Source organism: Oryctolagus cuniculus, chromosome 11 (assembly GCF_051225735.1).
Source record: "Oryctolagus cuniculus isolate XC-2025 breed Fujian yellow rabbit chromosome 11, ASM5122573v1, whole genome shotgun sequence".
Lineage (NCBI taxonomy): Eukaryota > Metazoa > Chordata > Mammalia > Lagomorpha > Leporidae > Oryctolagus > Oryctolagus cuniculus.
Window position 1 is genome coordinate 1,025,998 of NC_142877.1, and position 15,181 is coordinate 1,041,178.

General features: G+C 71.0%; 2 protein-coding genes across 6 annotated transcripts; one reads left to right on the forward strand and one right to left on the reverse strand.

Annotated features, from left to right (window-relative positions):
• The first annotated feature begins 825 nt into the window (after positions 1 to 825).
• On the forward strand, positions 826 to 12,951 carry CABLES2 (Cdk5 and Abl enzyme substrate 2). 4 transcript variants are annotated; one of them, XM_051828648.3, is made up of 10 exons: positions 830 to 1,229; positions 8,491 to 8,562; positions 8,657 to 8,749; positions 9,192 to 9,269; positions 9,998 to 10,106; positions 10,539 to 10,704; positions 10,968 to 11,071; positions 11,738 to 11,844; positions 12,017 to 12,203; positions 12,351 to 12,951. In XM_051828648.3, exons 1-10 carry the CDS (start codon positions 856 to 858, stop codon positions 12,489 to 12,491), a joined length of 1,431 nt encoding a protein of 476 aa, XP_051684608.1. In that variant the 5' UTR covers positions 830 to 855; the 3' UTR covers positions 12,492 to 12,951. The 4 variants fall into 4 exon arrangements, with proteins under 4 accessions (XP_051684610.1, XP_051684608.1, XP_051684607.1 ...); XM_051828647.3 differs by having other exon boundaries at positions 832 to 1,229; positions 12,017 to 12,221; XM_051828649.3 differs by lacking the exon at positions 8,491 to 8,562 and having other exon boundaries at positions 832 to 1,229; positions 12,017 to 12,221.
• A 78-nt stretch (positions 12,952 to 13,029) lies between these two features.
• On the reverse strand, positions 13,030 to 13,840 carry RPS21 (ribosomal protein S21). 2 transcript variants are annotated; one of them, XM_051828651.3, is made up of 6 exons: positions 13,782 to 13,840; positions 13,632 to 13,694; positions 13,493 to 13,556; positions 13,307 to 13,378; positions 13,171 to 13,226; positions 13,030 to 13,087 (listed from the first exon to the last, which is right to left on the reverse strand). In XM_051828651.3, the coding sequence occupies exons 2-6, from the start codon at positions 13,679 to 13,681 to the stop codon at positions 13,078 to 13,080; spliced, it is 252 nt and encodes an 83-aa protein (XP_051684611.1). In that variant the 5' UTR covers positions 13,682 to 13,694; positions 13,782 to 13,840; the 3' UTR covers positions 13,030 to 13,077. The 2 variants fall into 2 exon arrangements, with proteins under 2 accessions (XP_051684611.1, XP_089163061.1); XM_089306935.1 differs by lacking the exon at positions 13,030 to 13,087 and having other exon boundaries at positions 13,167 to 13,226.
• Positions 13,841 to 15,181: the final 1,341 nt, after the last annotated feature.

Below are 15,181 nucleotides of genomic sequence, written 5' to 3' on the forward strand. Positions count from 1 at the left end.
AGAGGAAAGCAGACGAGACTGGACCCCAGCTGGTCACCGAGGGAGGGGGCTGCCAAGGCAGGAGGTGGCTCAGGAAAGTGTCCCCCCCACCTCCCCCGTGGCCTGCAGCTGCTGCCGCCCACACCCCCCAGGGCCAGTCCCTGGCCCCCAGCATGGCAGAGGTGTGCAGTGACCACCACCGGGGCTGCCCAGCCCTCCTGTGCGGGCAAACCCCGCAGCCAGAGCCAGCTGCACCCGACGACAGCCCCAGGTGGCAGTGGCCGTCCCCACTGTGAGTGACACAGGCTGCAAGCAGACACAGGTGGGCGCCGGCGCAGGTGTAGGCGGGAAGCCTGGGCAGCCGCCCACTCCCCTCAGACCCTGGCTCTTCTAAGCGAACGAGGGAAGCCGGTGGCAAGGGGGGGTTACCGACCCACGCCCGCCACGCTCACGGGAGGACACCGAGGCACACCGACGTCCCCCAGGCTGGGGCCTGCCCACGCCGCAAACGGGGAGGCACACCGCGCACGCCACAGCCCGGCGCCCCCGCAGCTCTCGAGGCGGGATCTGAACCCGCGCAACCGCTCGCTGCCCTGGGCGGCTTCCGGCTCCCCGGGGCCGAGCCCCAACTCCCTCTAAGACCCAGGGGAGCGCCCGCTGGCACGGCGCCCGCCGCGGCAGTGGTGGCCAATGGGCGGGCGCGCCGGAGGTAGATTTGCATACGGGCGCGCCGCCGCCAATGGGAAGCAGGCGGCACGCTCGAGGGGCGGCCGCGGCCGCGCTGGCCAATGGGCGGGCGCGCCGAGGAGGCATTTGCATGCGGGCGCTCCGCGGCCAATGGGCGGCGGGCGGCGGCGCGGGCGGCTCACTCGCAGGATGGCCGCGGCCGCGGCGGGTGGAGCCCCGGGCCCGGCCCCCGGCCCCGCCGCGGCGCCGCCGGCCCCGGCCGCCCGGAACCCGCCGCCGGCGCTGCGGAGGCGCGGGGACTCGCGGCGCCGCCAGGCCGCGCTCTTCTTCCTCAACAACATCTCCCTGGACGGGCGGCCGCCCAGCCTGGGCCCGGGCGGCGAGAAGCCCCCGCCGCCGCCGCCGCCGCTGCCGCCGCCCGCCGAGGCCCGCGAGCCGCCCGCGCCGCCGCCCGCGCCGCCCGCCGGCCTCCCCGGGCTGCCTGCCAGGACCCCCGCGCCCCAGGGCCTCCTCAGCCCCACGCAGGCCCCCGCCGGCCTGGGGCTGGACGGGCCGCGCCAGAGGTGAGTGGGGGCCGGAGGGCGGGGCAGCCCCGGACCCGGGGGTCGAGGGCCCAGGGGGTGCGGGTGGCCTGGCGCCCTGTCACCCCAAGGCGAGGGAGTGAGGTGGCCCGGGAGCCCGTCAGCCTAGAACACCGAGGTGGGCCGACCCGGCCGTGAGGGCGGACACAGGGGTTGGGGTGACCCGGGGACCTGTTAGCCCCGGGCTCGGGGTTTGGGGCCGCCTGAGGCCTTCTGAGCCCTGGACGGAGTTGGGGTGCCCTGGGGCTGCCGGCTGCAGACATAGGGCCGGGGGCGCCCTTAGCTCTGAGCCCCACCTGGAGACGCCCGGACACAGGTGCGGCAGCTCTCAGCACTGCCCCTCCCCCACGCGCTTGGCCCCTGCCCTGGAGTCTGGCCCCCCCTCCGTGTGCCCCTCTGCATTTGCACCTCGTGGGCCGGGGTCTTCCCCATGCCGTTCCTCTGCCCTCCGCACTGCGCGGGACCCCCAGTGCCCACCGCGGCCAGCGTCCTGGGGCTGGCCCTGCAGCACATGGCCCTGGCCAGAGGGGCCTGGCGGACAGGCGCCCGTGCCCTTCCAGGTCGCTCTGGGCCTGCTGACCCCGCAGCCCGGGGTCACGGCGCAGACCGAGCCAGGGAGAGGCCTCTCGGTGGCCCCTCCCTGGGTTGCAGGGGCGCTGTCCTCACCTGGAGGTCATTGGCCGCACTGGCCGTCCTGGCGTGGCAGCCAGGGGCTGGGGGCGGCCGCGTCCAGAGCACAGCGCTCGCGGGGGTCCTGCCCCGCCTGGCCTTGGCTCCCAGGCCCCGCCCGCCGCTGCCTGGCCAGACGGGGGCCAGACCCCCGCCGCGGGACCGCGCACAGCCTTCGGGATGTGGCTGCCGCGCCCGTGTGCTTGCCCCGCACGGCACGGCACTCCTGGGGGACGAGCCCGCTCCCGGGGGACGGGGCCGTCGTGACTGACGGGGCCGTGACTGACGGGGCCGTGACGGGGGCTGTGCTGGGGGCCGTGCTGGGGGCCGTGCTGGGTGCAGGCCCGGGTTCAAATCCTGCTTCACCACTCACAGCCCTGTGGCCTTGAGCAGCTGACTGGCCGGGGCCTCTGCTCTGTGAGCCCCACTGTGTGACCCCACTGTGTGAGCCGGGTTTGCCTTGGGCACTTCCTCCCGGCCGGGCGTTGGTCTCTGGCCGTGAGGCTCTGTCTCGCATGTGGCGTGTTCTGCGGAACCAGGAACAGTCTCCACCCAGGCGTCCTGACTTCCATGGACCCTCTGACACTACTTGCCTCCATTTTTTTTTTTTTTTAATTTATTTGAAAGTCAGGGTTAGAGAGAGAGAGAGAGAGAGAGAGAGAGGTCTTCCATCCGCTGGGTCACTCCCCAGATGAGTGCAACAGCCAGAGCTGTGCCAAACCGGAGCCAGGAGCTTCCTCCAGGACTCCCACGTGGGTGCAGGGCCCAAGGACCCGGGCCATCCTCCACTGCTTTCCCAGGCCACAGCAGAGAGCTGGATCGGAAGTGGAGCAGCCGGGACTCGCACCGGCGCCCATATGGGATGCCGGCACTGCAGGCAGAGGCTTAGCCGACTGTGCCACAGCCCGAGAGCAGGCCGGGTCTGGGGTGGGCCGGGCCTCACGGCCGGTGCTCTGCCCTGCTCCCGGGCTGCTGTCTCTCCCTGGGGGCCCGTGTGTGACTCAGGAGCCTGCAGACCGCTGACCACGGGTCCTCGCCCGGTCCTGGAGACCAGCGTCAGGTCCCCGCGTCGAAGGCGGCGCTCCCAGTGCAGCGTGGGGACGTCCTCCAGGCCGTGTCCCTTCCGTGGGACGTCTGCCCCGTGTCTGTTTTCCTCAGGCACTGGTCAGTGCCTTAGCGGCCCCCCGCACCACATCCTGCTCTGCACCCCCGCTGAGGCCCCGCCTCCAGACGTGGGCCGTGCACACATACTGGGGTCAGGGCCTCCGCCTGTCTTTTTGGAGGACGCGGTTCAGCCACAGCACTAACAGGGACAAGGTGACATCTGCACGGTGAGTGACCGCACACTCAGCCACGTGTGGCCACGCACAGCGCAGGGGCGCAGCCGGGAGGCGAGAGGGCTGGGCTGCACAGTCTCCGAGGAGGACACGGCTGCGGCCGTAGGAGCGCCCAGGAGTCACTGGGCATCCCCGAGTGCCCGTCCGTCCCACTGGGCGTCCCCGAGTGCCCGTCCGTCCCACTGGGCGTCCCCGAGCGCCCATCCACCCCACTGGGCGTCCCCGAGCGCCCGTCCATCCCACTGGGCGTCCCCGAGCGCCCGTCCATCCCACTGGGTGTCCCCGAGCACCCGTCCGTCCCACTGGGCGTCCCCGAGTGCCCGTCCGTCCCACTGGGCGTCCCCGAGTGCCCGTCCATCCCACTGGGTGTCCCCGAGCACCCGTCCACCCCACTGGGCGTCCCCGAGCGCCCGTCCGTCCCACTGGGCGTCCCCGAGTGCCCGTCCGTCCCACTGGGCGTCCCCGAGTGCCCGTCCGTCCCACTGGGCGTCCCCGAGCGCCCGTCCGTCCCACTGGGCGTCCCCGAGCGCCCATCCATCCCACTGGGTGTCCCCGAGCACCCGTCCACCCCACTGGGCGTCCCCGAGTGCCCGTCCATCCCACTGGGCGTCCCCGAGTGCCCATCCATCCCACTGGGCATCCCCGAGCGCCGGTCCACCCCACTGGGCGTCCCCGAGTGCCCGTCCATCCCACTGGGCGTGCCCGAGTGCCCATCTGTCCACCACTTCCTGTCTGGTTCAGGACAGTCCGTGCTTACGACTCGCATTCGGGTCTCCTGGTTCTCCAGGTGCAGGGAAGCTTCCAGCGGCAGCCGGAGCCCCGGCCGAGGCGGCCGTGCCAGCGGTGTGGGGAGGGGCCGTCCACCTTGCTGGGCTCAGTGACACGGGGTACCCAGGCCTGCCCGCTTGCCAAGCAGAGGTGCCCCAGGGGCCGCAGTGTGCCAGGCACAACGCTCAGGCCAGGCAGGGAGCCGGGCCCAGAACGACCTCCACCAGGAGCACTGAGAAGCCAGTGCGAGTCGACCGCAGGCTGTGGGTGACGGCGGCAGCCCTGGCGTGCGCTGACCCTGCTCATGTGTGTGCACACGGGTGACGGTGCCAGCCCTGGTGTGCTCTGACCCTGCTCATGTGGTGTGTGCACACGGGTGACGGTGGCAGCCCTCGCGTGCTCTGACCCTGCTCACGTGTGTGCACACGGGTGATGGTACCATCCCCTGGTGTGCTCTGACCTTGCTCACGTGTGTGCACACGGGTGACAGTGCCAGCCTCTGGTGTGCGCTGACCCTGCTCACATACCACGTGGGCTGGCCCCTCACTCGGCTCTGGGTCTGTAGCCATGGCCTGGCCTTGAGACCCCAGCGTGGCAGCCCAGCCTTGGCCGTCCTCTTCTGTCCGCATAGTCACGAGCAAGGAGGCTTCTGGGACAGGAGAAGCGGGGTGTCCCTCCCGTGTGAGTCTGGGAGGGGCAGCAAGTGTCCGCCGCTGACGAAGGGGCAGTGGGACGCCGGGGTGCCCCGCCCTCTTGGCAGCTCCGCTCACCCGACTCCAAGCCCCTTCGCCCCTAAAGTCCAGGGGGCAGCTGCAGGCGGTCACTGCCACGTGGGCGGCCACTGTGGACGCCATCCATGCCGTGTGACTGACGTGGCTGGGCGGGAGGCACTCAGCAGGACTCGGCTCTGCCTGCGCCCAGGGTCTGGGAATGGAGGGCGATAGCTGTGGTTTTTTTTTTTTTTTAAGATGTATTTTACGTATTTGAAAGGCAGAGTTACGGGGAGAAACAGAGAGAGGTCCTCCATCCACTGGTTCACTCCCCAGATGGCTGCAATGGCCAAGGCTGGGCCAGGCCAGAGCCAGGAGCTTCGTCCGGGTCTCCCCCATGGGTGCAGGGGCCCAAAGACCTGGGCCGTCTTCCACTGCTTTCCCAGGCCGTAGCAGGGAGCTGGGTCAGAAGTGGAGCCGCCAGCACAGCAGGCCGGCCCAGCTGTGGTTCTCGGTGGTTTGCTCGGCTGCAGCACTTAGTGATGTCAGGGGAGCCCGTGGCCGTGAGCCTGCAGCTCGGCACACGCGTGCTGCCGGGGCCTCGGTACAGCCCGCTCTGGGGACGGTTTTCCCTTGGGCCGTGCCCACCGGGACCCTGACGGGGGGGCCCGTGTCACGTGTGAGCATCCTCACACCTGTGCCCGTGGCGTGGTTGTGTGGCTTCCTGGTGACCTGCACCTGCTGCATTTCTGTGTGGCCGGGTCGGGCACAGAGTGCACGGTGGGACTCCCAGGAGGAGAGACCAGAAGACCCCGAGAACTGCCGGCGTGGCCTCCACTTGGCCGACCACAGAGCGCCCCCAGGAGCGAGTCCCTGACAGCTCCGGGCCTCGGTTTCCCCACTTGTCGGCGAGGATCGGCCTTAACAGTGCAGCACAGAGAGAGAACATGGCAGAGCGAGACCTGGAACAGCCACGGGGTCTGGTTTGCGGGCGTGGGGAGAAGGGACGCGTCATCCCCACCATGAGCACACAGGAGGCACGGAGGGCTGGGTGGGGCTGTGGCTTCCGCCAGTGCCTCTGAGGGCCAGGGGTGGGAGCCGCCGGCCCCATGGGAGTCATTAGCTGAAGGAGGGCGCCGGGGACAGACCGGGGTTTCCTCCACCCCTTCTTTTCCCGGATGGGGTCTGGTGCCTCCCGGGGCAGGGCCGGCACCTGAGCCGTCACCAGTGCCCCAGCCCGCCCGCTGTCACCCCCTGGAGCAGCACCGTCCTGGCCAGGTGTCTGGGCCCCTCGCCTGCCTGCACCGCCCGCCAGGGGTGATGGAGACAGCCCTCTGCAGGGGCGAGGCGCGCGGTTTCATCAGACTCACTTCTGGTTTCAGTTCAAGTTCATTTTCTGCAAACTCCTGTTGCCTTTGTCTCCTAAAAATCTTAACCTGAGGAATGACAGGCAGAGGGAGGGTTCCTACGTGTTGGTGTCAGGGCTGCGGTGGCCATGTGACCTCTGGCAGGTGCAGAGCCTCCGTGCACCTGCCGGGGCCACCCTGGGCAGTTAGGTGCTGGGAGTGTGGAGCAGCCCGAGGCACGCGCTTGGTGAGGGTGCGGGAGGGGAGCTGGACGCGCTCGGTGAGGGTGCGGGAAGGGAGCTGGACTCCTGGCCGCCTCCCCCAGGGAGTGCCCTGCTGGGAGGAAGGCCCGAGAGGAAGCAGGGGGGCTCGTGACCTGAACCTGGCTCTGTCCCTGCTGCCAGTTCGCAGGGGCTGGTTCTGGCCATCAGCCCGCTGGTCAGGACCACGCGGCTCCAGTTAACCCACGGGCTTCCCCGTGGCCCTGCCTCCCAGACGGGTCCCCGGGCTGAGGGAGGCCGCCGTGTGGGGGACGGGTCCCCGGGCTGAGGGAGGCCGCCGTGCGGGGGGCGGGATCTCTGGCGCCGGCTCTCGTCCATGTCGTCTGTGTGTCTGCTTCCCTGGTGCCCTGGGCAGCGTGGCCCAGTGAGTGCTCTGAGCCGTGCCCAGGCCTCACTGTCGCTCACATCTCCCACCTGCCCCCCGGTTGTCGGCTCAGCCGCGGTGACAGTGCCAGGGACCTCGCGCTCCGCAGGCTGGGAGTCAGGTGCAGCATCGGGGTGGGCCGGGTCCTTCCGAGGCTGTGCGAGGGCTGCGGCCGCCCCTGTGGCTTCTGGAACAGGAGGCGAAGCCGTGCCGTCGCAGGGACCGGGGCGGTGTCCCGGCTCCGCCCGTGCCGCCTGGCGGCTGTGGGAGCTCCAAGTTAACTGTGCCATGCCCTGAGGGAAGCTGGTGGTCAGGCATTCATTCAACAAATACTTGGCTCGACTTTCTGCTCACAAAAGATGGCTGGGAGGCGGGGTGCCCTCCTGGGGGTGTCGGGTGCCCTCTGGGGGTCTTCCCCTCCCTCGGCAGGGCCTGGCACTCCCGTGTACCGTGTTCCTTCCTGTTCAGAAGCAGTGAGACAGACGTGCAGAGGGACAGTGTGGCAGCCCAGGCTCCCTGTGGGAGGGGCGCCAGGACCTCCACGAGGGGGCACAGCCCAGCCGCCCCCAGGAAGAGCTGTGAGATGCTGAGTCAGACACGACCTGGGTGTGGTGCCCACTCCTGCCCGGTCTCGGAGGACTGCGGTGGTCAGGCCAGCGGTTTTTAAAACTTCACTAATCTTTACTTTGTAACTTCTTTACCGCTGGCCTGGTAACTTGGTCAGAAACTGAAACACAAGAACGCCCCCCACCCCGAATCTGGGTCCCGGGCACAGGGGTGCAGGGCAGCGCTGGGGGCTCTGGGCCGTCACGCGCAGCTGGGTGCAGCCCTGGCACTGGGCTCCGGCCGCCTCTGGGAGCCCAGGCCCAGGCGGCCCCGCAGCAGAGCCCTGAGCCTTGGAGCTGGAGGCCTTCCTTGGCCCTGGGCTGACCCCGGGGCCTCACTGGCACAACGGGCACCGCAGCCGCCAGGACCTGGTCACGGTGGCGGCCTTGAGGCGGATGACCGGGCTTGCGTTTGCTTTTTTCAGATTTATTTGTGTATTTGAAAGGCAGAGATCTTCTCCTGCTGGTTCGTGTCCCACATGGCCACACAGCCAGGGCTGGGCCAGGCTGAACACAAAGCCAGGAGCTCCATCGGGTCTCGCACGCGGGGGCAGGGCCCAAGGTCTCGGGCCGTCGTCCGCTGCCTGACTGAGCTGGAACCAGAGGCGGAGCAGCCAGGACTCGCGTTGGCTCCCACACAGGATGCTGGCGTCATAGCAGCCCCCCGCCTTCACCTTGACCTGCGGTGTAGCCGTGGGGGTCTCTGGGATCCCAGGCCTTAGCCCCCCGCAGCACGTGGCGCTGGGAGGCCACCGCCTGCGGTCCCCGTGGGGGAGTGCCAGTGCTGCTCCTGGGGGCTCATGGGACGCGCAGGGGGCAGCCCTGCACCTGCCGGGCGACACTCGGGGTGGCGGGGCTGGGACTCCTGTTAGCGCTCAGTGTCACAGGAAGGATACTGGGGTTCCGGCCGCCCCTGCCCAGCGTCCAGCAGGAGATGGCTGTTGGACGAGCTGGTGGAGAGCTGCAGGCCCGGGGACAGCCCCCCCACCCCGGCCATGGTGGGAGGGCGTGGCCCGTGCTCTGCTCTCCCGTGCTGGCCTTGTTGGACCCCCCGGGGGCAGGGGCAGGGGCAGGGGCGGTGGGCCTGGCCCCCCCGTGCAGAGCCTGCCCCACCGGCCCGGGGGGCTCCGGGACGTTCTGAGGCCCGCGTGTCGCCCTTCCAGGAGGCGCGTGGCGTCCCAGCGCTGCTCCCTGGAGTTTCTGGAAGATGCGGTGGGCTGTGCCGCGGCGCAGAGGTACGCGCCCGCCCTGCCTGCCTGCCGGGGCAGCCGCTGACTCCGGGGGGGGGAGGGCTCCCGGGGCAAAGGAGCCACCTGCCTGTCCTCGCAGGAGCAGACACACGTCGGGGTCCCCGCGGCAGAAGGGCCTGAAGAAGACTCACTTCATCAAGAACATGAGGCAGTACGACACCAAGAACAGCAGGTGCTGGGGCGGGGGCGGGGCGCGGCCGGAGGGGCCGTCCTGGGGAGCCGTCCTGGGGAGCGCCGGGAGCCTGAACCCAAACCTCAGGCCAGGTGCAGCCAAGCCCTGAGGCCCCGCCCCCGCCCCCTTTCCCAGCCAGACCCGGGTGGTCTGCCCACCGGAGCCTGTGGGTCCCGCCTGCATCCTCCCGGGCCGGCTGGGCTCTGACCGCAGGGCTGGTGCCTGCCCCGAGGCCTGGCCCTGGGCAGACGAGCCCCCTCGCCCTGTGCCCCTGCCCTTCGCAAAGCTGCATTCCTGGTGGGCGGCCCCCAGCTCCGCTGAGCATCACCGCCACGGCAGGAGCGCCCACGCCTGCCGCCCCGGCACCCGGCATTCTGGGCCGGTTTCCCATCACCCGTTTTCCCCGCTGCCCTCGGCCCTGACCCGGCCTCCCCTCCGCCAGGATCGTGCTCATCTGCGCCAAGCGCTCCCTGTGTGCGGCCTTCTCAGTCCTGCCCTATGGAGAGAGCCTGCGGGTCTGGTGAGTGGGCAGGGCCCAGACCAGGCCCCACCGCGGATACCCGGGGCCCCAGACCAGGCCCCGCCGCGGATACCCGGGCCCCCAGACCAGGCCCCGCCGCGGATACCCGGGGCCCCAGACCAGGCCCCGCTGCGGATACCCGGGGCCCCCAGACCAGGCCCCGCCGCGGATACCCGGGGCCCCAGACCAGGCCCCGCCGTGGATACCCGGGGCCCCCAGACCAGGCCCCGCCGCGGATACCCGGGCCCCCAGACCAGGCCCCGCCGCGGATACCTGGGCCCCTGTCCCACCAAGCTGGGCCCAGGCAGGCGCGAGCCACACCCCTCCCACAGGCCCTGCCCCAGGCCCCGGGCGGCCATGCGGTCCTCGCTTGCTCTCCGGGGCAGCCACCGTCCGCCCCTCTCGTGGACACGGCCAGGCCAGGCAGTCTGGTCCCGGGCGTGATCCTGGGAAGGCGGTGGGGCCGGCGCTGTGTCCCTGGCACGTCCCCCAGCTGGGAGGCAGACCCAGGGTCTGGGTACCTGGAAGTGGACTTGGGTGGACGTCGCGGCACCGTGGCCCCCATGCGGCTTGGGCAGCTGTGACTGCCCGGGGGAAGAGTCGGGCCGCAGGACGACCTCACCTGGCTCCCTGCCGTGGGCTTCCCGACCTTGCCGCGTGGGGAGCGCGTGGCATCACGGGCTCTGCGTGGACAGAAGGCCACGGCATGGCCCTTTCTTGTGCTGCAGTGACCTGAGGGTGGACAGCCAGAAGCAGAGGCACCCGTCCGGCGGCGTGTCCGTGTCCTCCGAGATGGTCTTTGAGTTGGAAGGCGTTGAGCTGGGAGCGGATGGAAAGGCAAGGGTCCTGTGGGTAGCCGATGCCCAGCACGGTCAGGGCCGGCCAGGCAGGGGTGACCAGCACGGTCAGGGCCGGCAGGGCAGGGGTGACCAGCACATCTGAAGTAGAGGGTGGGAGTGGGGTGAGCCAGGGGCTCGTGGAGGTGGACCTAGGGTGCCTTGGTCAGCAGCTCCCCTGCGGCCTGTCTGCAGGGTGGGGCCCACTGGGCATGGGGCCCCTGCCCCTGTGCTGGTCTGAGGTCAAGGTCTTCAGAAACAGGGAGGACCTAGCAGTGCTACAGATCCCAGAGAAGAGCAGGAATGTTCTGGAATGTCCCGTCACGTGAGAATTTCACTGCCCCCCCCCCCCAGGCAGCTGCACCAAGCTCAGAGCCGCGTCCCTGGGTCTGCGTGGGGCGCGGGACCGAGTTCCCCTCGCTTGCTTTTCCAGGTCGTGTCGTACGCCAGGTTCCTGTACCCTACCAACGCCCTGGTCACACACAAGAGTGACAGCCACGGCCCACTGCCCCAGCCACGGCCCAGCGTGCCGCGGGCGCTGCCGGGGTCCAGACACAAACCCATCCCCTCCAAGCCAGCGCCAGCCGGCCCGGAACTAGGTATCCCTCACGCCTTCCCAGGGCGGGTCCCGCGGCCACCTGCCAGAGACCGCCCTGTGCAGGCCTCACGGACACGGACAGACCAGGGGGCCTGGGCGCCAGGGCGGGCGGGCACTAACCTTGCCCTAACCCCCACCCCTCCCTCCCCTCGGGGAGGCCCTCCTGTCGGGACCCCTTCCCTTCACCCATTGCCCCGCGTGGCTGTGGTCCCTCAGCCTGGAGGCCAGATGGGCGTGGCTGTGGCTCAGGGCTGCCCTTTCCAGGGGGCGACGGGGGAGACGCCCTGGAGTACAACCCCAACCTGCTGGACGATCCTCAGTGGCCGTGCGGCAAGCACAAGCGAGTGCTCATCTTTGCCTCCTACATGGTGAGCGGGAGCCCCCCACGACGGGGGGGGGGGGGGGAGGGGGGGACACACCCACGACCCCAGGGGGTGACCCCCACACCCATGACCCCAGGGGACAACGCCTCCACACCCACGACCCTGGGGGGGGGACACACCCATGACGGGGAGGAGGGGTGATGCCCCCACACCCACAATTCCGGGCCACACCCACGACCCAAGGCCACACCCCCGCGCACCTGCAGCTGGGACCCCAAGGACTCCTGGATTCTGTTGTCCTCTCATTGTTTTCATTTTTATTATTATTTACTTGAAAGAGTTAGAGTAAAAGGTCTTCCATCTGGTTCACTCCCCAGACAACCAGGGCTGGGCCAGGCCAGGGGCTGCGTCCAGGTCTCCCACCTGGGGCTGGGCCAGGCCAGGGGCTGCACCCAAGTGCTTGAGCCACGTTCTGCTTCCTTCCCAGGCCTTAGCAGGGAGCGGGATCGGAGGTGGAGCGGCTGGGACTCGAACCAGCGCCCACGTGGGATGCCGGCACTGCAGGCGGCGGCTTCACGGGCTACGCCACAGCGCCGGCCCCTTTAAGTGTATTTCTAGAGGAAACTTACTTGAGAGGCAGGCTGGGGGCTAAGCCGAGGCCCCGGAACCGGGCCTTGGCGGCCGGCGGCCAGACCCACCCCCTGCTTGCAGACCACGGTGATAGAGTACGTGAAGCCCTCCGACCTCAAGAAGGACATGAACGAGACCTTCCGCGAGAAGTTCCCGCACGTCCGGCTGACGCTGAGCAAGATCCGCAGGTGAGGGCGCGGGACCAGGAGCCCGTGTGTGCCCGCGTGTGCCCGCGTGTCGCCTGGGCCCGCCTGCCCCGGCCGCGAGGGCGCCGAGCCCACAGCAAGGGCGGTCAGGGCTGTCCTGGGTCCGCTGCCCCCGCCCCGTCCCGCCCTGACCGCCCCGCCCGCCCGCCCGCAGCCTCAAGCGCGAGATGCGCCGCGTGTCCGAGGAGTGCAGCCTGGAGCCGGGCGCCGTGTGCACGGCCTACGTGTACTTCGAGAAGCTCGTGCTGCAGGGCAAGCTGCACAAGCAGAACCGCAAGCTGTGCGCCGGCGCCTGCGTGCTGCTGGCCGCCAAGGTCAGCGGCGACCTGCGCAAGGCCGAGGTGAAGCAGCTCATCGACGTGAGTGCCCCGCCCCCCCCCGCGCCCCCACCCCGCTCAGCCCGCGCTCTCCCCCGCCCCGCACCTCCCCTGCGCCCCGCGCCCCCCGCGCACGGCCCCGCTCAGCGCGCGCTCTCCGCCACCCCGCAGAAGCTGGAGGAGCGGTTCCGCTTCAACAGGCGGGACCTCATCGGGTTCGAGTTCACGGTGCTGGTGGCCCTGGAGCTGGCGCTGTACCTGCCGGAGAACCAGGTGCTGCCCCACTACCGGCGCCTCACGCAGCAGCTGTAGGCGCACACCGCCCGCCCCGCATCTTCCGGCAGCGCCGAGACCAGCCGGGCGGGGCCTGGAGCGGGTGTGCGGGCCGCGACGCGCTCGGCCGACAGGATTCGCGCCCCTGAGCGGGCCGGGCGGACTCTCCGTTACCGTCCGGATTTGGGTCTACTGAGAGAACAAACCGGTGCGCCGGGGTCCGCTCCAGCCTAGCTGCCCCCCGCCCGCCAGGAAGGACCGCGCTGTCTCCACGCGGCTCCCGGGCCGCCAACGTCACCCGCCGGCCGCTGCAGGACGGACAAGTCAAAGCCCCTGCTCGCTGGCCGTGTCCGCGCCCCTCGCCACAGCCCGCCCGACTCAGCAGCGGCAGCTCTGCCCTTCGCGCCCCGGCGATGCGGGGGCCACCACCGGCCGTGTGTCGGGCGCAGCCGCGTCTGCTGCCCCCGAGTGTGTTCGCCCAGTAAACGTCGGTTTCGCAGCTTCGCCTCTGCCGGCTCCCGCGTCGCGCGCCCACCCAGCCCCCGCCCGATGCGTGACACAGAGAACCACACGCAGCTCTCCACCGTTTATCCTTTATTTGCCACGATGCGCCACGCCCGTCCGCTCAGAAGTTCCTGGAGGGAGGGATGGAGGGGGTTAGGGGCGGGGTCTCCGCGGCAGCCCGCGCCCCCCGCCCCCGGCGCCCCGGGGTCCTTACTGCGAGACGATGCCGTCGGACTTGGCCAGCCGCAGAATGGAGTCGTCCGACTCCCCCTGGGGACGGAGCTCGCGTTAGGGTCCAGCCCACCCGCAGGCGGGCCCGCCGCCCCGCCCCGCGCCCCCGCCGCACTCACCATCCTGCGGATGGCGCCGCAGATCGCGTACGTCTTGAACTGCCCGTTAAACCTGCCCGTGACCTTGTCGACCTGTGGACACCAAAGCCGCACAGCGCGCCCGCGCCTTCAGCCCGCGCGGCCCCGGCCCCGCCCGCGCCTGCGGCCCCCGCCCGCGCCTGCGGCCCCCGGCCCGCCGCCGCTCACCTCGGCCACGTTCATCTGGATGGACGCGTGGTCCTTGGCCCCGATGATGCGGTTGCTGGCGGAGCTGCGGGAGAGGAAGGGGTGAGCGGGGAGGCGGCCCCGGGGCCGGCACGAGGGCGGCCGGGGGGGGGGCGCTCACCATTTCCGCGGCACGTACAGGTCCACGAACTCGCCGGCGTCGTTCTGCATGTCGAAGCCGCACCTGTGGGGTCAGCGCGGTGCCGTGAGCTCGGCCGGCACCCTCCCGCCCCGGCCTCGACCCCCGCCCGCCGCCCGCCGCCCGCCCCACCTGCTGCCGCCGGGAGCGCGAGGCAGAAAGGAAGTGCCTCGTCCCCCGGCCGCGATATCGGAGGAACGGGGCGGGGCCCGCGAGCACTTCCGGGTCACGGCCCGCCGCGATTCTGCGCAGTGTGGCCTTGGTGGCCGTTAACGTGCTTCCGCTTCCGGCGCAGGGCGGCCGCCCCGGCGCCAGGACAGACGGGGGCGGGGGGCTCGGCTGGGCCGGGTCCGTGGTGTGCGCGCCGCCGCGGGAGGCTGCCTGCTGCCCCTGGGCGCGCTCCCGGTGCCGTCGGACACCAGGCCGGGCTGGGGAGGCGGGGCGCAGGCTGAGGCCGCTTCTCCCACCTGGGCCGCGTTGGCTGCAAGGCTGGGGGCACGCCCTTTGACCCCGCGGACCCGCGCCGGGTGCGCAGCGGCCTGGGGCGAGCAGGGGGAGCCGCCGGGCCCGGGCCGGGGTCCGCTCTGCGCGCGGGCATCGGCCCGGGGGATGGACACGAACCGCGGCAGCCCCGGCCTCCCGGCGGCTGGGGGCCGGACTGGACCCCAGCGGCCTCCCCGTGCGCCGGCCGCGCGTCCTGCTCCCCGGTGCTGGCGGAGCGGGAAGGGCCACCCAGGCGCAGACCGAGCTCACGACGCGCCGTCGCCGCCTCCCGTGTTCGGGGGCAGGCGCAGGGCCGGCTCCGGTCAGCGTTTGCCCAGCCGGGCCCCTGCCCCTGTGCCCACTGCATCAGGTGGGCGGCTGGCGGCTGTCGTAGGCACCACCTGTGGGGCTGTGTCCCCGGGGCCTCTCCCCGCGGCCGGCAGGCGCAGGAGCCCCCAGCCTGGCTGCGGGTGTCTGCGCTTGGGAGGGAGGACCGAGGTCCCCGCGTGCTCTCACGGCCCTGGAGCGGCTGCTGTCTCGTGCCCGCCTGTGACGCCCACGCGCGGGCTGGCCCCGCGAGGGGTTTTCTGAGCGGCCAGAGGCCCGAGGAGGGCGAGGCGCCTGTTCCCGCCGACTAAACCGCAGGGACTCGTGCGGGGCACGGGCGCTTCGGGAGTGGGGTGGTGACCCCCAGCAGCTCCGCAAACAACCTGCACAAGCCCAGGCTTTGCGGACGCGTGCCTGCCTCCCTGCGCTGCGGTGGGGCAGGCGCCCAGCGAGGGAGAGCGCCCACTGCGCACAGAGAAGCCGGAGAGGTGGGGAACCAGCCGGCGGGGGGATCTGATCTAGAACTGACGCAGGTCTGAGACCTCCAGACAAGGACGTTGAGACGTTCTTCCGCGACGTTCCGGGCTCAGAGTTTAAAGCGTTAGAGGACGGGAAGACCCTGGCTGCCCGGGAGGTGCCTGGCCTGCCGGCTTCCCCGCATCGGGACGCCTGCCGGCTGGAGGCCTGGCCCCGGGGTCCCTCTGAGCAGACGGCTCCCAGCT